The following is a 19,407-nucleotide window of genomic DNA, read 5'->3' as shown; positions in this document are numbered from 1 at the left end:
CTAGAAGGGACCTCCAAAGGACATCCAGTCCAACCTCCCCACACTCACAGCTTCATAGAATCACAGAATCCTTGAATCACAGAATGAAAGAATCACTGAGTCATAGAATGACAGAATCACAGAGTCAGAGAATCATGGAATCATAGAATGGTTTGAGTTGGAAGGGACCTCCAAAAGTCCAACCCCTTCTGCAGTCAGCAGGAACATCCCCAACTAGCTCAGGTTGCCCAGAGCCCTGTTGAGCCTCACCTTGAATATCCCCAGGGAAGAAGCCTCAACCACCTCCCTGGGCAACCTGCTCCAGTGTTCCACCACCCTCATAGCGAAGAACTTCTTCCTGATATCCAGTCTAACTCTGCCCTTCTCCAGGTTGAAGCCATTGCCCCTCGCCCTGTCACTGCAGACCTTTGCAAGCAGTCTCTCTCCATCCTTCCTGTAGCCCCCTTCAGGTACTGGAAGGTCTCTGTTAGTTCTCCCCAGAGCCTCCTCTTCCCCAGGCTGAACACCCCCAGCCCCCTCAGCCTGTCCTCACAGCAGAGCTGCTCCAACCCCCCTGATCATTTTCATGGCCCTCCTCTGGACCCTCTCCATCAGCTCCACATCCTTCCTACACTGAGGCCTCCAGACCTTCACACAGCACTCCAACTCACAAGCCATGAATCCCTGAAGGAAACCAGCTGGACAATTAATTACAATAAAAGGCCTTTTTGTCCCCCCCCCTTCCCCCCTTTGCCTCTGAAATAACAACATTAAATGAATTTATGGCAATGATGGGATTTCTGTATTGATGTCAGTATCAGAACTACACAGGGGAAGGCAGAGGGTACAAATGTGTTCCAGGCACTGCTTTGAAGGGGAGGGAATTGATAGATATTTTTAATCATGTTGCAGGATCAGCCACTTGACTCCTGCCTGGAGCCGGCTGGGGCTGGGGAGCTCACAGCTCCAGCTGCTGGCAGGGAGAGCTGCTGGTGCCTGAGGAACTTCCCCATCTGCATTCATCCTTTTTGGAAAGGCTTGAGCTGAGGGTTTTGCTGTCCTAGAGTGTTTTCTTCCTGGTTTATAGGTGATTTACTTTCTTTGGAGGGTCCTTGGGGGTCCCAGTGTGAAGAATAACAGCTCAGAGTGCAGACTCCCAGCCCTGGCTCTCAGTTTTCTGTTTAAACCATCACTGGAGGTGTTTAGGAGACTGGATGAGGCACTTGGTGCCATGGTTTTGTTGATCAGATGGTGTTGGGTGATAGGTTGGACTGGATGATCTTGAAGGTCTTTTCCAACCTGGTTAATCCTTCCCTTCCCTTCCCTTCCCTTCCCTTCCCTTCCCTTCCCTTCCCTTCCCTTCCCTTCCCTTCCCTTCCCTTCCCTTCCCTTCCCTTCCCTTCCCTTCCCTTCCCTTCCCTTCCCTTCCCTTCCCTTCCCTTCCCTTCCCTTCCCTTCCCTTCCCTTCCCTTCCCTTCCCTTCCCTTCCCTTCCCTTCCCTTCCCTTCCCTTCCCTTCCCTTCCCTTCCCTTCCCTTCCCTTCCCCACAAGCCCCCTCTGCTGTCCCTGGCTCCACCTTATCATCCCAGCAAGCTCCTTCTATCACCCCTGGAGACAGGCAGCATCCCTCAGACAGCCCAGATGTGCCCTGGGGGACATTGTCCCTGCTCCTGTCTCAGTTTCCTCACGCAGACAAAAAGGGGGATCCCTGCTGGACCCCTTGCCCAGCACCTAGGGCTAGTTCTCCGCAGCCCCTCTGCCAATTGCCCACCTGCCTGGGCAGCCTGGCTCGGCTCCAGCACCTCCGCCACGGCTCCCACAGGGATTAGGGCGGGATTCGGCGATTAGCGCCTCCCGGGCACTGTTATCCCAGCTGTTATCCCGGCATTAGCGCTGTCCCAGGATTACAGGCAGGTGAAATGCAGGCCAGGGATTACCGGGAGAGGCTGGGCTGTCCTGGCACCGCGAGGTGTTCCTTCCCACAGGCGCTCTGGCTCGGGCTTGTTCCTGCAGTCAGGATTTATCCCCGGGGAAGGCAGTGGCTCCAAAGTGCCTCCAGCCTGAGGGGTTTGCATCAGGGAAGGGAAGGGAAGGGAAGGGAAGGGAAGGGAAGGGAAGGGAAGGGAAGGGAAGGGAAGGGAAGGGAAGGGAAGGGAAGGGAAGGGAAGGGAAGGGAAGGGAAGGGAAGGGAAGGGAAGGGAAGGGAAGGGAAGAGAAGGGAAGAGAAGAGAAGAGAAGAGAAGAGAAGAGAAGAGAAGAGAAGAGAAGAGAAGAGAAGAGAAGAGAAGAGAAGAGAAGAGAAGAGAAGAGAAGAGAAGAGAAGAGAAGAGAATTAACCAGGTTGGAAAAGACCTTCAAGATCATCCAGTCCAACCTATCACCCAACACCATCTGATCAACTAAACCATGGCACCAAGTGCCTCATCCAAGCTCTTCTTAAACACCTCCAGTGATGGTGACTCCACCACCTCCCTGGGCAGCACATCCCAACGGCCAATCTCTCTTTCTAGGAAGAACTTCTTCCTAGCATCCAGCCTAAACCTCCCCTGGCACAGCTTGAGAATGTGTCCTCTTGTTCTAGAAATCCTTCCCTGTGTAGAGGACCAAGGGGCTGTTGCAGTCAGAGCAGATACAGTGCCACAGGGAATGAAGCCAATGCCACCAGGGTGAGTGGTACATGTGGTGGGAGGTTGCCAGTGCCCAACAGTGTCACCAAGCTGCCTGGGGATCATGTATGAAGGCAGACCTGGGACTGCCTGGACATCCCTCAGTCTTTTTTGGGGTAACACCTTGGGAAATGTGGAGCCCAGGGAGGTGGTGGATTGCCCATCCCTGGAGGTGTTCAAACAAGGCTTGGATGTGGCACTTGGAGCCGTGGTTTAGTTGTCAGGAGGTGTTGGGTATTAGGTAATAGGTTGGACTTGATGATCTCTGAGGTTTTTTTCCAGCCTGGTTGGTTCTGTGATTCTATGAAACCCATCCCTGGGCTTTCCAGTGCTTCATACATCCAAAAGAAACAGGAGATGCTCAGGTGGGTCCCCATGAAGACAGACAGAAGCCTGTGCTGGTGTTGGATTTTGACCTTCCTTGCCTTGACTCCTGCTCAAATAAGAGGATTTGCTGTTATAAACCCTGGAGGTTCTGAAGGCCCAGGCTGGATGTGGCTGTGAGCAACCTGCTGCAGTGTGAGGTGCCCCTAGCCATGGCAGGGGGGTTGGAACTGGCTGATTCTTGAGGTCCCTTCCAACCCTGACAGTTCTCTGATTCTATGATTCTGCTCCTGACATCTCCCTGGTCCAAGGCAGCAACCTCCCAGCACAGCAGCTTTGGCCCTCACTCGGGAAGGAGAGCTCACAGCCTCCTGCTCTTGCCCTCCCCAGCCCCTCTGCCTGCCAAAGCCAGAGCCATAAATGAAACCCAGCTAGGGTAAAGATGCTCATTTCTGTTAACAGCTGAAAAGTATCCCCGTGGCGGTGCCAAGATCCCGCCAGAGGTGCTGCGGGAAGGCAGGAGGAACAGCACCCACACACTCTGCTTTAAAAAGCCTCCTTCCACCGGTGGGAAGAGGCTCCTGGGATGGGCCACAAAGCAGTGTGGCTCCCATCATCACCCCCCAGTGTCCCAAGGCTTGTTTTAGAGAGGGGAAACTGAGGCTCTGCCTCATTGCCCTCCAGGCGAGATGAGGGAGGATGAATCAGGGCCTGGCCACTGCCTCACTCTCTGCTGCTCTCCCATCCCTGGGGATTCAGGTCCGTGAGTCAGCCCTCCCCACCCCAAAGCAATCTGGAGATTGGCCTATAAATCATGGGATTTTTATGAGAGCAAGCAGCAGTCTCCTGGGCAGTGGTGTGGGGCCACTCACCACGGCAGCCAGGCCATTTCCAGTCACCAAAACCCACGCTCTGCTGCTCCTGCAGGGCTCTGGCTGGTGGGGGTTTGGGGCAGACCCCATCTCCCTCCTTTTCTTGACCCTGGTCCCCTTCTGCCACCCCCCAGCCTCATTTGCAAAGGCCTCCCAGCAGCACCCAGAGGAGCCAGAGGTGTGCAGGGGCTTGGCCCCGAGGCTGTCCTCCCACCTTGGCACCGCTGGGCTGCTGCTTCTTGGGGGCATCTTCAGCTTCTGTCGCTGCTCAAGGTCAATCCCATTAATTGCTGTGAATTATTTTGGCACTAATGGAGATGTCTTATGCACTTCCACTGTAAATGAGGCTGCCAGGATGAACACACCAGCCAATATTTCCTGGTGAAGGCAGACAGGGAGATATATGGCAGCAGAGCAGGGAGGGTGAAGGCACCTGGGGTGCTTGTGGGCTGCTGGAGGTGGGAAAAGCCAGCCTGGGGCTGGGGCAGCTGTGCCAGATGTGAGGCATTGCTCGCAGGGAGGGAACGTGTGGCCCATGGGGGGAATGGCTGTGATGGGATGTGGGTTCCCAGACATCAGCATCCCTGCTGGGCACCCTGCCTGGGGGGAGTGTGGCATTCCCAGGGCATGAGGGCAGCAGTGCTCCACAAAGCCACCTCTCCCATGGCTCTGTACAGGCAATGGCAAGGCCAAGGCACCAGGGACCCCTGCCAGCCATACTGAGGGCAACTCTGAGCCCTGTGGGACAGAGCCCCTGGCTGGGTGGTGTGGAGGGTACCAGGCAGCTCACAAGGGACAGGCATGAGGCAGTGCTTGATCCCCTGTTCCCAGGGGAGCACAGGGGGTCCCCAGCCACCTGCAGCCATGTGGGGGGGGATGCAGCCAGGTCCTGCCTGTGTGCATGGTGCTGCAGGGATGGAGTAACAAGGTTGAGACCCCCCCCAAGTTGGCACTAGCAGAGGGGAACGGGGAGGAAGAGGGCCCCAGGGCTACAGCAAATCTGGGGAAGGGACCCAACCCTTGCCCTCCCCATCCCGGGGGTGGCTGGGCATGTGCTCCCTGTGGTCTGCCCCTCCCTGCTCCCACCCCGCCGCCATCCTCGGGGTTCCTCAAGTCCCGTTTGTTTGTTATCCCCTTGCCTTGCAGCAGCGGGGTGCCTGGCAGGCAGCGGGGGGAGCAGGGCCGCGCAGCCTCCCCGGCGCACCTCGGGGCGCTGGGTGTGCGCTGGGAGCCTGCCGAGGAGGGGCGAGAAGCGAGGGAGGGGAGGAGGTAAGGGCTGCCTCGGATTGCACCCCCCGGCATCGCAGCTACCCCATCGCGGGGCTCCGCTCGGCCTCTCCCTCCCCGCCCGAAGAGGAGGAGGAGGATCAGGAGGAGGAGAAAGACCCCTCCCCCTGCCGCCCGCCCCTCGCTCCCCCCCATCGGAGCCCGATGCGGCTCCGGCCGGGCGAGCGGCCACGGGAGCGCCCGGCGGCGGGCAGGGCGGGGGGGGGTGGGGTGGGTGGGGGGCAAGGGGCACAACCCCCCAGATCTGCCGCTTTCCCCGAAGCTCCGGCATCCCTCCTTTAATTCTGTTTGCGAGCAGGAGGCGGGGTGGGGGTGGTGGTGGTGCACCCAGCCCTCTTTAATCCGAGGGGGGGTGTGTGGGGGGGAAGACAGGAGGGGGGCGGAGAGGAGGCGGAGACCCCCCTCTTTTGCACGCCCATGGCCGAATCCCCCTGCTTCCAGCCCCGCCGGGATGTGCAGCGGGTGAGCCCCGGCCCCGCTCCCCCCCAAACTTTGCCTTCGGATGCGGAGCCCCCTCCGCCGAGCTGCTCCAGCCGCTGATTAATTGCGTCTGCCTGGGATTAATTATTCACCCGCCTGCTTTGGGCTGTGGGTTTGTTACAGTTGGGTTTTGGTTTGGTTTGGTTTTTGTTGTTGTTGTTGTGGTGGTGGTGGTTGTTTTCCTGGGGGGAGCGCTTGAATTCAGCTGGGATTTTTGGTGCGTTTTGGGGCTTTTTTTTTTGTGTGCTTTTGGTTGTGGCTCTTTTTTTTCTCCCCCTTCTTCTTCATCTTCCCTTTTTCCCCCCTTCTGAAGACGGCGCTTGGAAATCTTGTTTTTATTCTTGTGTACTGGAAGGGGTGGGGGGGTAAGGAGCGGGGGGGGGTTGGCAACCTGCTAGCCCTGCAGCAGCATCCATCATCAGCGCAGCTTTTCTTCGCTTTTTTATCTTTCCGGGAGGGGGGTTACACGTGGTCTTCCCTCCCCCGGTTCCTGGGGAGGAAGAGGAGGAGGAAGAGGAGGGGAACCCGCCCCCGCTGGCTGGGCGCTCCCCGGTCGCCCTGCAGGCACCGGGGAGGGGGGGGGGGTGGGTTGTTGCGGCAGGTTTGGGGTGCGGGGTGGGGAGGGGTGGGGGGCCGGAGATGGGGCGCCCTGCTCGCTGAACTGGGGGGGGGGGGTTCGGCTTTGCCTCCTCCCCACCCCCCGCAACCTGGAGCTGAGCACCCCCCGTTCCCAAATTCCTTGGCTGGCTGCGGGTCCCGGCTCGCACGTGGTTGGATTTAGGGGATTTCTGCCTTTTGGTGGTGGTTTTTGTTTTTCATTTTTGGGTGCTCCGTTTGGATTACTTTTATTTATTTAATTATTTTTTTTTTGCCACGGGGGGTGGCTCCGAGCCTCCCCCCCCACACCCCCCACCACCTCCCACCCCGGCTTTCTGACTATCCCCCACCTTGCCATGGCCTCTCCGGAGAAGATGCGCCCTGGGCCGGCCGCGCTGCTCTGCTGCCTCTGCTCCCTGCTGCTCCCCGGTAAGTGCGGGCGGGGGTAGAGGGGGGGAATGTGTTGTATGCGATCTGTCTGACTGCACCCCCCAGCACCCCCCCTCCAGCCCCATGAGCCTACCCCCAGGGGCAGCTGCCTACCCCTCCGCGCTCGGCTGGGACACCGCCCGGCTCCCCCAGCCGCCGGCTCCCGCAGCCGCCGCCACCTCCCCGGGTCCTCTGTCGTCCCCCGTCCCCCCCCCGCCCCCGCCAACGAAATGGGTGCAGGTTGGAGTTTATTCCTGGCTCAGTGAGATGCCAGCTTGTGCCGCCAGCGCCTGCGGCGAGCTTGTCGCCGGGCAGCGAGCGAGGTGCCAGGGGGGCACATGAGGCGAGGGGGCGATCCGCTTCCCCCCCCCCCCCCCCTCCAGCTCCCCCCGGCTCTTGTCTCCGTGCTGCAGAGCTGCTTCAGCAGGAGGATCAGGGCATTTATCCGCTATTATCCCCTCGCTTATCCCCCAGACCTGCGTCCGGGCACTTTCCCAGCCTGTGCTGAGTTTACAGGGCAGGCGCTACCGAGGCGGCATCATTTTGGGGGGGGGGGGGGGGGGTTGGGGGGGGCGCAGCTTCTCGTCCCTCCGCTTCTTTTCTGATCCCCTCCACCGTGGGGTTGGGGGTGGCCGGCGATGCCCCTAGCTGGCTGCGGCCTGGGCGGCGGTGGGGGGGTTCCCCGCTGCCCTGCACCGAGTCGCATCCAGATCGCTGTCGTGCGATGCCTGCTGACAGCCCTGGGGACAGTGGCACCTGCTGCTGGAGGCTTTTTTTGTCGGCGGGCGAGGCCGGAGAGGGGTCACGCATCCTGTGGGGCGCGGGGCTGTTTTCCCTGGCTGTTTTTTTTTCCGAGGGGTTTCGTGTAAAACAAGCCCCCCCCCCCCCAACCCAGATGCTCCACTTAAAGCGGCTTTCCCCGGCAGCCGAGCAGGAAGCGGGGGGCTGCCTGCAGTCGGCGCGGGGGAGGCGGCGGCGGAGGCACTCGGACCCCCTCCTTCAGTCCAGCTCTGCTCGCGGCCTCATAGTGTCCCAGGGGCTGGGAGCTGTGCTGTCCAGCTCAGATCCCCCCCCCCCCCCCCGAAACTGGAGCGGTCTCTGATCCCTGCCCAGCTCCGTTTGGCACCGGCAGCTCGTAGTCAAGGTGCTCCTGAAGCTCGGACAGGGCTTTCCTGGGCATCTGCAGCCCACCCCCCCACCCCACCCCGAGGTTCTTTGGGGAGCTGCTCGCCCACAGTGGTGAAATGAGGAGGGGGGATGCTGGGAGCATCGCGGGGATGTGGCAGGGGCTTTTCACCCTTAAAACCCTCTGACTCCACAAGAGGAGCCGGAGCAGACATGCTCCGGGCTGGTGAGCCGCACAACCTAACGCAGACGCTGCCCCCCTGCCCCCCCAGGGCTGGCTGTTTCCCGTGGTACTGCCCAGGCAGGGCTTGGTGGGCACAGCTCCTCTCTGGGAGCGGCGGGGAGGTGGGTTTGCAGGCAGGGCTCGGGCCGCCGGTGGGGTAGAGCAATCTCCTCCTCCTCCTCCTCCTCCTCAGCTTGCCTGGGTGAGATTCATCCATCTCGGGCTGCGCGGCAGCTTTGCTGGCAGAGAGGCTGGGAAATATCCCTGTGCAAGTGAGCCACCAGGAACTGCTGCTGGTGCAGTGGCTGGGTACAGCCCCCCTCCGCCCGATCCTCATCTGGGTGTTTTTTAAGCCCCTGTGTTGCTGCAGGGGCATCGGCAGCCCCCCACGGCTCAGGCTTCTGCTTTATACCAGGCTGGGATCTAGGTTCCGGGCTGCGGGTGGGGTGCCATAGGTGGGAGGGGGTCCCTGTGGTGGCAGTGCCGGTGTGAAGCGGGTGAGGGGAGGGGGGCCCTGTGCTGTGGCTGGGGCTCACCACGCTGCTGCAGGAGGGTTCCTGGGCAGGCAAAGAGAGAGGAGCCTCTGGCAGGAGTTTTGAGGCTCCTTTCAGGATGTGCAGCTGCCCTCGCTGCCGCTTCGGCCTCTCCCGGACAAATAAACCTCTTGGAGGGAGCCGGAAAAGGAGTCTGTGAGCCTCGGATTCTCTCAGCCTTCCCTGCAAACCGCTGGGGTGGCAGCAGGGGTCAGCTGGCAGCGGAGCAGCTCCCTGCTTTCCTGCCTGGGGGTGTTTTATTCTCTTTTTCCCTCGCGTTTTTCGTTTGAGAATGATCCTCGGTGCCAGTCTCGACCCTGCCGCGCTCCCCTGCTGGCTCCCGGCAGCCCTGGGAGCCGCTTGGCTGCCAGCCCTGCATCAGCCGGTTCCAGAAAGGGTGGGATGGCCCCAGGGTGTCCCCAGGGCTTGCAGGAGGGACGGATGGACCCTGGGGCCACAGCACGGTGGAGGGTGCCAGCGGGGTGTGTGTGTGTGTGGCATGTGCTTGGCATGGTTGTGCTGGGAGCTGCCGGATGTGGCAATGGGGAGGGGATTTAGCCACCAGTTTGCAAAAGAGCTGGCACTGTCCATGGCCTTGAGCCTGGACACCTGCATCTTCTCTCTGCCCACGGAGCCTTGTCCCCATAGCATGCCTCAGTTTCCCCCTCCCAGAGGCGGTACTAGCCCAGAGGCAGTGGTCCAGGGATGCTGGGGCTGTTCACGTTCTGTCCTGGCTTGCAAGGCAGGCTTGGGGTCCTATGCTGGACCCTACAGCCTCAGCACCTCCATCCTGCTGTCGGTGGGAGTGGGGCTGTGCTACTCTCCTGTCTCCCACAGCTTGTTCCCTTCCGTGGGCACGTCCCAGGCTTGGGGCTGGGGGTGAAGAGTGGTGCTGTGGTCCGTGGCTCCATGCTTGGTGGTGGTGGCGGGGGTTTCAGAGCGGGGATGCAGCCCACCCTGCATCCCTGTTTCAGCTCAGAGCTTCTCGTGGCCGGGAGATTTTCAGACCAGCAGGTGGAGATGCGCAGTAACCTGCTGCGAGCCGGGGACGTACGCCCGGCGTTTGCTCACTTAACGACCGAACCGGGAATTGCACCCGGGCTTTGCTCCTTTAACCACCCCCCATCCTGCCCATGCCGATGGGATCTGAGCCTCCGAGGGTCCTTAGCTCCAGCCAGCAGCGGAGAGGGGGCAATAGAATCTTCCCTTGCCCTGGCAGGCAGGTGAGAGGGCAGGAGCTGGCCCGAGCTGGGTGAAACCTGGCTCAAGTTTTGCCTTTGGTGCTGCAGCAAAGGGGGTCGTGCCAGAGGAAACAGAAAGGGGTTTGACTCCAGGATGTCCTTGCGTGACCCCAGGGCTCACTCCACTTCCCTCCCAACCTCAATACCTTAAATCCCAGCAGGGTGTTTGTGCTGGGATGTGGGGGTGTGAAGTTGAACACCCCACCGGGAAATTGCCTTTTCCTCTCCCCCTTTTGTCCCCTTGTGGATGGAGAGGAGGATGGGGAACGGGGGGGAGGGGAGGAACGGGGAGGGGGGACGGGGGGGTGTCGATGCTGTCAGTGGTGGGCTGGAAATCCTCTGAGGGCTGATTTTGGCAAGCATCCATGGCAGGGTCTGGCCCTGGGGATTTCGAGGTGCATTGGGTGACTCAATAGCCTTGGCCAGGACCATCCCATTTGGGCTGGCACCTGTCTGTGTGTGTGCACCACGCCACACCCCGGGCCCAGCCCTGCTGCATTGCCAGGGGAAACTAAGGCAGGGCAGCAGGCAGCAGCAGCCCCCAGGCTGGGCATTGCTCAGCGATTTTTCCTTCCCAGAAACCTGCCTATTTTGGTGGATTTTTTTTCTTATGTGCTACACTTTACTCACCCCACCATGACTGGCTGCTGAGGTCCCTCCTTGCCCAACCTCCCTGCACCCTAAATAAAAAGAGGAGGAAAGGAAAAAACCAAGCCAGCCAAGTCCCTGCAGAGCATCCCTGGTGCTGCACCAGCATGTTCCAGCTCTGTTCCCTCCTGTAGCTCCCCAAGCTCGGGTAGGGAGGTGGGTGGCAGGACGTGGCCTTGTTCCAGGAGATGATGGGTGAGGGAAGGGTGCTTGCATGGCATAGCCTGGTTTATTTTCGTGGCATCTGCCTGGCCAAAATAGCCCTCGATGGGCGTGGGGAGGGAGGGAGGGATCCGCCAGCTGTCGGTGCCTGTCACTGCCGTCCTAGGAGCGTCTCATTCAGCTGGAAAAGGTCACTCTTGCTAATCTAATCAGTCTTTTAGTATTAAATACAAGGCTCTGCTAACGAGCAGCCCCCCCCGGGGTGGGACGCGTTGTGACAGGGCTGGGGACCCCCATCGGTGCCTCTGGGGACGGCGTCCTGCCCCGGGGAGCTTGTCCGTGCGCGACGCCGGAGGGAGAAGTGGTTCAGTGGTGTGAAGTCAGGCAGGTCCTGGCGCTCCTCACCAAGGGGAGAGGAGCTAGAAGCTCATCTTTGTCCTCCTCCCAATGCCCCCGAGTTGAGGACGCAGAGGCTGGGGGCTTTCCTAAGCTGTTACCTGAACCGTTGCTGCTCCCCGCTGGGCACAGCTCCCTCACTGCTGGCTGGGTGCTGGGCTGGCCTCCCGGGAGGATGCCCTAATCAAGGCAATTCACAATGGTGTGATGAAGCCTCTGTCTCCTGCTGGCAAGCATTTTCCCATTAATTGGACAATATTTGCCATCCTTCATTTTTCAATAGCCCTGCTACAAGCCCAGGGGGATGCTGTAGGTGGCTTTCCCTCGCTCGCAGTGCGCCGTCACCTCCCGAGCCCTGCAGGACTGAACGGGGCAGGTTTTGCCCTGATGAAGCCAGCTTGACTGGGCTGGGGTCTTCCCCAGGGCTGGCAAAGGCTGGGAATTAATTAATATTAAATGTATTTTATTTTTTCCTTGAAGGATAAGCTGTGTTTTCCCTCTGGAAATAAATCTGATTGAGAGCTCAGTGCCTCCTGCTGCTGCCGGCTCAGTGTGGCTGCCGGCTGCCCTCCTTCCCGTTACCAGCAGACAGGGATGGATCTGAGTTGTGTGGGGTTGCTGCTGTGGCTGCTTTGCTGGGTGAAGAAGTCCCCAGCCTGGTGAAGAAGTCCCCAGCCCTGCCTCTGGGGCTGCTGGGGTGTGGATTGGGGCTGACTCTGGACTCCAGCCCTGGTTGTTGGGGTCTGGGTCGATCTGGGGCTCCTTGGGTGCCTCTGGAATGGGATCCTGCTCCAGCTCTGCATGCAGCCTGACACATGTCATTGGGGGGGGACACACACACACATTAATCAGTGTCTAATCAGTCTGTAATGTGTCACTTGGCACAGCCTGGGCTGGCAGTGGCAGTGTGGGAGACGCAGCCTGGGGGATGTTCAGATTTGGAGGCAGTGGGGAGGATGTTCCTGCTCCTGGCCATGGTGGGAGGAGATGGGGAGAGGCAGCAGGGGGCACCTGAGCAGGATATGTCACTGCATTGTCTTTGGCCCAACACCATGATGCTAGGAGCTTCTTCCTTGGGAGCTGCTGTCCCTATTCCTTCTTCCCCAGCCCAGCCTTCAGGCTTCTCTCCTGTGGCCTTTCCTCTTACTTCTGGTTGCCCAGGGGTTTGGGTCTCTTTCTGGGGACCCATCCGTGCCCACCTAGTCCTGGGAGGCTGCTTTCAGCTTCTGGCATGGGAAGAATCCACCTTGGGTGGGAACCCAGCTCAGGACCTACCACAGCACGGGCTGGGATGTCAGGGGCTGCTGTCTTTATCCCGGGGCTCTTCCCCTGCCCTCTGAAAGGAAAGGGCTACCTCCCTGTGGATATTCATGGGCAGGCACTCCCTCAACCCTTCCTCCCCTCCCTTTTAATTAATTTCTTCGTTTTCCTTCTTCTTCTTCCTCTGCAAAGGCCCCTCCTGTCCCCAGCCTGGCCCTGGCTTTGATTTGTGGAAATTGCTCTAAAGTAGCTGCTGTGTAAAAGCCTTTCCTGCTCAGGGAATTTATGGCAGGCTGTGCCTCTGCACAGCACATCCCATTTAGGCCATATTTATTTATTCCTCTAGGTTCTGTGCTTCTTTTTGGTTTTTTTTGTTTTTTTTCCCTTTTCTTTCCTTTTTATGATTTGGGTTTTGCCCCTCCCTTGTAATAATTCCCTGAAGGAAATGCAGAGCTCAGCACCACAGCCTAGCGTGGTGCTGGGATGGTTCCCTTCTGCTCACTGCTGCCAGCCTGGGCAATACAGGCTGAGTGCTGGCCCAGGGCCACGGCCCACTGGCAGCTCTTGTTTGATTGCTTCTGCTGAGGAAGCTGGGCTGGGCCTTTTGGAGTGGGAGAAGTCTGAAGGACCTAGGAGAAAGGGGAATGTAGCAGTGCCCACCGGGTGTAAGCACAACCCTGTATTGGACATGAGTTTAGAACCCTCTCTGGAGCCAGCACTGCTGCTCACAGGAAAGCTCAATTCAGTTGTTCTGCAGGGGGTTGCTCTCTTCTCCCAGGCAGGCAACCAGCACCAGAACAAGAGGACACAGTCTCAAGCTGTGCCAGGGGAAGTTTAGGCTGGAGGTGAGGAGAAAGTTCTTCACTGAGGGAGTTGTCAGCCATTGGGATGTGCTGCCCAGGGAGGTGGTGGAGTCACCATCTCTGGAGGTGTTCAAGGGGGGATTGGATGTGGCACTTGGTGCCATGGTTTAGCCATGAGGTCTGTGGTGACAGGTTGGACTTGATGATCTTTGAGGTCTCTTCCAACCTGGGTGATTCTGTGAATTCTTACCCCAGGCTGCTCTGGGGAAACCTTGGACCAGTTTTAACCTCTCAGGCTGAGTGTTGCAGTCCTTCCCAGCCCTGCAATGTGGCCATTGGCAGAGCTGGGGGCTGGGAGTACCCTGGGTCCCTCTCGTCCCTCCCTCGTGGCTGCAGCCATCTCCCTGTCGTGTGCTGGGGAAGGCAATTCTGCAATCTCTGCTCATTATTCACTTAATTGAGTCCCAGCTAGCTAGGGCTGGAGATGGAGGCTCTTGGTGCATTGGAGGGGGAGGAGAGCTGCTCGTATTTATGTCACCCCAAACTGATTTCCATGGCTCTGGCTGCTGGGGAAATGTTTTGGAGGGTCCCCCCAGGGACCTGCTTGTACTTTGTGGTTTTGCTTGTGGTTCATTACTGGGTGGGTTTTGCCCCAGCTGCATGGAGGGGCAGAGTGGAGGGGGGGCTCATGTTGGAGCTGATTGAGGTTTTGGGTGGAGGTGTGGAGTTTCTGGTTCCCCCTTTTGTTGGGGTGTTTTTTTTAGGGTGTTTGGAGGGGCTGACCCCACTTGGGTGGGAGTGTACCATGGCAGGGATCAGTGCTATGGGGTGGGGAGGGAAAGGGATGGGTGAAATCACAGGGGTTGGAAGGGACCCAAAGAGATCATCCAGTCCAACCCCCCTGCCAGAGCAGGAGCAGAGAATCCAGCACAGGTCACACAGGAACACATCCAGATGGGGCTGGAAAGGCTCCAGAGAGGAGACTCCACAAACCTCTCTGGGCAGCCTGCTCCAGGGCTCTGGGAGCCTCACAGGGAAGAAAGTTCCTCCTCCTGTTGAGGTGGAACCTTCTGTGCTGCAGCTTACATTGCTCCTTGTCCTAGGAGACATTGTGTGAGCCTGACCCTTCCCCTGGGAGCCAGGGCCACCTCTTGCTGGATCATCCAGCTGTTGGGGCATCCAGGTATGGAAGCTCCAGGTGTGGCACATCTCTGGCATTTGCCAGCTATGTTTCCTTTTGGTGCTAAGCCCTGGTGGCTGTGGGGGCAAAACCTGGACCACCAGATTTTGGGGCTCTGAAGCTTCAGACAAGGGTCTGTGGGATGCTCAGGTGAGCAGGCTGGCTTTATTTCAGCACTGGTTAGGCCACACCTTGAGTCCTGTGTCCAGTTCTGGGCCCCTCAATTCAAGAAGGACATTGAGAGACTTGAAGGTGTCCAGAGAAGGGCAATGAGGCTGGGGAGGGGTCTGGAGCACAGCCCTGTGAGGAGAGGCTGAGGGAGCTGGAGTTGCTTAGCCTGGAGGAGAGGAGGCTCAGGGGAGACCTTCTTCTTCTCTCCAACTCCCTGAAGGGAGGTTGTAGCCAGGAGGGAGTTGGTCTCTTCTCCCAGGCACCCAGCACCAGAACAAGAGGACACAGTCTCAAGCTGTACCAGGGGAGGGTTAGGCTGGAGGTGAGGAGGAAGTTCTTCCCAGCAAGAGAGATTGGCCATTGGGATGTGCTGCCCAGGGAGGTGGTGGAGTCCCCATCCCTGGAGGTGTTCAAGAGGGGGATTGGATGTGGCACTTGGTGCCATGGTTTAGTTGTCAGGAGGTGTTGGGTGACAGCTTGGACTTGATGATCTCTGAGGTCTTTTCCAGCCTGTTTGATTCTATGGATCTATGATTTTATGCTGGCTTGAACTGAAACAGTGGTGGAGACATCTGTGCTGGTGGCCTGGTGGGGAACATCTGGGCTGGGCTTCTTCTTTGGGGGCTGTGGGGTTTTGCTGTGGTCTCCTGGCTCTTGGTGTTTGGAGCAGATCCATCACCCTATTGTCTCATCTGAGTGCTTACCACATGGAGGCAGTGGCATGTCCTGCCCTCATCTCCCTGATTCAGGGGCAGGGTCATTGCCTTGCCACGCTGCTTTGGGGCTGGATCTGGGCAGGGTGGCAGCATGAGCAGCCTGGACATTGCAGCCAGCCCTGTGACTGGAAGAAGCATCAGCCCCTGCTTAATGTTTGTGGAGATGTGGTTGCTGTGCCCCTGTGGTTTGCAGAGTCCCAGGACCTCTGTCCAGGGTCTTGGGCCTCTCATGAAATCCCCCTGGGCTTTTCATCCCATGGCCAGGAATCCTGGGGACCAGTGACCACTGAAAGCCTTCCAAAGGGGTCTCTGAGCTGAACTTGGTAGTGAGTGTGGAGCTCTCTGCTAGGGACCATGGCATAGCTCTCTGCTAGGGACCATGGCATAGCTCTCTGCCACACCCCTGCCATCCCTCCTCGTGGATTCAGTGAGGGTTTTATCATCATGCCAACTCAAGCCACTGCTTCATGGACAGCTCTCCTGACTTGCTCCTAGGTGGGACCACCATGGCAGCCCAGCTGTGATGGACTGGCTTTGGCCATGGCACATGGTGGTGGCCTGGCAGGAGCCACAGGAGCTGGGGCTCCTGTCTCACGTCAGCAGGATTGTCAGAGCTGGGCTGGTCTGTTGGATGCACCAAGCCTCCTCCAGTGCTGCCTGTTACCAGCAAGAGGTTTTCACCCTCCTGACATGACCTCAAATATCCCCTCCCTCTTTCCTAGTGCTTTTCCCTGCTCTTCCCCTGTTAAGTGGGGATATACGTGCTGGGAGCCCCCGCTGCATCCCATGGGATAAGCTGGGATAAGCATCCCCCCTGCAGCGTGGCTCAAGCGATCCCTATGGCAGGCAGCTGGGGCTGAGCTGCAGCTCAGTGCTGGCTTTGGTGTTGGAGAAGGAGGAGGAGGCTTGGGATGGTAGCTGGGAGCAGGGGTGAGGCTGCAGTGGGAGCAGGGGCTGTGCTGCTTTCCCCCTGTGCCCTGTTTGCTGGGGGTCCAGGGCAAGAAGGGAAGGTGAAGGAGCTGATGTCCCCTGCTGGCCTCTTTTCCCTTGTGTCCATCTGTCTTGTCTGACCTCAGCATTCCCCAGTAGGAGTGTGGCAGGTGGTGACTCCATGCAGTGGAGGCCTTGACAAGGGGACCCATGTGGGGAAACTGAGGCAGTGGCTTGTCCTGGCCTTACCTCCCTAGTTCAGGGGTAAGATCATCACCTTGTCACCCTGATGTGTGGCTGGGTCTGGGGAGAATGGAGGGGAAGAGTGAGACACTTTTGGTGCTGCAGACCCCCAGAAGCAGCCAGACCCCTTGATCTGGGGGGGGGAGGCTCACCTTGATTTTAAGGAAGGACTGGAGGGTGCTGCCACTGTCCCTGTGTGCCCCTACTCAGCGTGGGGAGAGCTCAGCCCATCTGGCCACATGGCTGTGGCTGGCACGGGGCACATCTGGCCAGGCAGATGTGGGGGGCTCAGGGAGGGGGCTGCTGGCAGTTGTGTGTTTCCATCTCTGTCTCTTGCCCTGCTCTCCCCACCGTGGGCCGCAGGTGGCTCCCCACAGGCTGCTGTGAGGTGGGAAGGAGGAGGCACAGAGAGTTCTGCCCCATCCTGCTGGGGTGGCTCTCGGTCTGGGAGGGTCCAGGCAGCCCCCAGGACAGCGGGAGCCTGGCCAGGCAGAGAGAGCTGCTTTTTGCTGGCGGTGCTGAGCTGGGAGCGTGGAAGGACCATATGGTCCCCTCTGCGCCAGCCTAATAAACCCAGGAATGCAGGTCAGGCGCTGCAAATCCCGTTAACTGCAGCCCCATGCAGGGCACAGCCACTGACCAGGGCTTAACCCTCCTGTCCCCCCCAAACCCAGCCAGAGGTGGGGGCATGAGAGCCACCTTCCCTCCCAGGAGCTCCCAGAAACCAGGGCAGGGGCTGGCTACAGTGGTGTGGGGCAGGAATCTCCTGAGCTCTTTTGCTTGTCCTTCCTGCCTGCCTGGCTTCTGAGCCTCTGTGCTGTGCATCCTTCCACCCATTGCCTCTTCTCCCTCTTCCTACTGCTATTCTCTTCTTGTCCAGCCATTTCTCATCTGTGTGTCTCCCATCCATCCATTCATCCATCCATCCATCCATCCATCCATCCATCCACCCACCCACCCTCTCTGCTGGTTCCTCTATCCTTACCCACTCTTTTTTTCTTGCCACCCAGCCAGCATCCATGCAGCCACACATCCTCCTTCTCTCCCTACCCTTTGTCCTTCCAGGCTGCAGAGATTTGGGCTGGACTGGGCTGTGGTCCACCCTCCTGCCCCTCACCCCCCTAGGCTGGATGTCACCGAGTTAGACCCTCTCTGGGCAGGATTAGTTTGTGGCCAAGGAGTGGAGGCGCCGGCGCTGTCCCCCTTCTGGTGACAGATGACAGCATCATTTCCATGCACGCTGTCTGTGGAAGGAAAGAGCTGCTCTGGCTGCTGGCAGTCCTCCTGTGCTGAATTAATTGTGACCATCACCAGTCTCTCCATGCCAGCTCAGCCCTGTTCCCGACCAGCATGGCCAAGGTGTAGGTCCGTGCGTGGGTTTGGCGCTGGGGCTGGAGCTGGAGCTGCTGTGGTGGCTTACCCGAGCTGAGCGGGGTGCCAGCCTGGCTGCAGGGGCAGAGGAGCTTTGCCTCCCCTCCACACAACCCTTCTTGGCAATCTGAGAAGCCCCACGGCAAGGAGGAAGGAGCCAGTTGCTGGCAGGGGGTTCGAGCTGGGGGGTCTCTGCCACGAGCTGGGGCTGGGTGCCAGATGGAAGACAAAACCCCAGCAGGTTCTGCCCTCTCAGTGTGAGGGGTGGCAGGGGCTGCCCCTTTGCCAGCAGGAGGCTGAGTGCTCGCTGGGGCGGCACAGAAGCCGGCACAGAGGCTCTCCCTTCCTCCCCCTCAAGGGACAGGAGGTGACACCAGGTGCTTTGCACCATCCTGAGGAGGGGGTTTCCCTCAGGGCAGTGCCAGGCATTGAGCTGGGTGGCTGTGGGGGGGGTTAGGTTGTCTTTGTGAAATGACCTGATCCTTGCCCACACCCCAGAGGTTCTTCTCAGGGCTAAGACCTTGATGCTGTTTCCATGAGTCAGTTAAATGTCATCTCTTGCCCTGGCTGCCCCCAGCCCTGCTTTGGGCCTGCTGCTCCCTCACCCAAGCTTCTGGGCTCGTGTTGCTCCACTGCTGCATCCTTCATCACAGCTAATCTCATGCCTGGGGAAGTATCTGCTGCCTGAGGACGGAGGGAGCAGCCCTGGCCGGGCACAAACCTTGACGTTGAGTGGCAGAAAGCAACCTTCGCGAGGTTCTCCCCAGGGGCTCAGCACCTCTCCTGCAGCTCCAGGCTGTGTGGGAGGTGGGAAAACAGAGGGGGCGGGCAGGCTGGGCGCGGTGGGGAGCAGGGTTAGTGAGTCACTGCCAGGGCTGTGCCCACGGCGGTGCCAACCCGGTGGCCTCCGCGGCGGTGCCAGCAGCGTGTCCCTTGGCTCCGGGGGAATTCTCTGCCTGGCTCTCAGGCGCATTTGCTCCCAGGCGGTGGAGCTGTGGGCGCTGCCTGTTCCCCTCTCGAGCACTAATCCCTTTATGAGCCCTGTAAGCTGCTTAACGTGCCCGCGGCAGCGAGCTCCCCAGGTGGGCTGCGGGGTCCCCTTGCCCCTTCAGCCCTGGGGGCCTGGCCGAGGCTCCCCTCCCGCCTAGGGAAAGCCCTGGGGTCCCAGCAGGCTGTTGTGGAGGGGGCTGAGCCGTTCCCCGAGCCGAGCTGTCACCCATGTCTTTGGCTGCCGTTTGCGGTGGCTAATTTGGGCTCTCCTGCTCGGGAGCCACCTGGGAGCAGTTGCAATCAGCCAGGCGTGGGGAGTGCCAGGGGCTGGCGGAGAGCTGACTGGGGCTGGGGCCCAGGTCTCCTGGGAATCACTGGCAGCTGCTGGTGGAAGCAAAGACCTTGAGATGCCTTCCAGCCTCCCCTGGCTGCCAGCAGAGCGTGTGCCATGGGCCCAGCTCCACGCTGGCTGCCCGAGCAGCCAGGCTTTCCCAGGCTTTTTCTCTGCTTGCTGGCTCTGGCTGTGGGGTGATGGCTCCTCCTGAGGGGCTGGGGCAGCTCAGGGCCCTGGCAGCATGTGGCATCTCCACGCTGCCTGGCAGGGGCTGCCTGCTCTGCTGGAACGGTGCTTATGCAGTTTTGTAAAGCAAAGTAGGCAAAACAAAGGGCAGAAGGGACCTCTGAAGGGCAAAAGGGGTCTCTGAAGGGCAAAAGGGGTCTCTGAGGGGCTGTCAGACCTGAGTGCTGCTGGGGTGTGCACAAGGTGGCACCAACATCATCT

General features: G+C 59.5%; 1 protein-coding gene across 2 annotated transcripts in view; it reads left to right on the top strand.

Moving 5' to 3' along the window:
* Window positions 1-6,554: 6,554 nt before the first annotated feature.
* TMEM132E (transmembrane protein 132E) overlaps window positions 6,555-19,407 on the top strand; it is a 31,611-nt gene continuing 18,758 nt past the window's right edge. For both annotated transcript variants that reach the window (XM_054166582.1, XM_054166583.1), the window contains exon 1: window positions 6,555-6,634. In XM_054166582.1, coding sequence (XP_054022557.1) covers window positions 6,562-6,634 — 73 coding nt within the window. In that variant the 5' untranslated portion in view covers window positions 6,555-6,561. The remainder of the gene's footprint in view (window positions 6,635-19,407) is intronic.

This window comes from Dryobates pubescens, chromosome 13 (assembly GCF_014839835.1).
Source record: "Dryobates pubescens isolate bDryPub1 chromosome 13, bDryPub1.pri, whole genome shotgun sequence".
NCBI classification, from domain to species: domain Eukaryota; kingdom Metazoa; phylum Chordata; class Aves; order Piciformes; family Picidae; genus Dryobates; species Dryobates pubescens.
The sequence above is the reverse complement of the archived record's forward strand: the minus strand, read 5'-3'. Positions and strand labels throughout refer to the sequence as shown.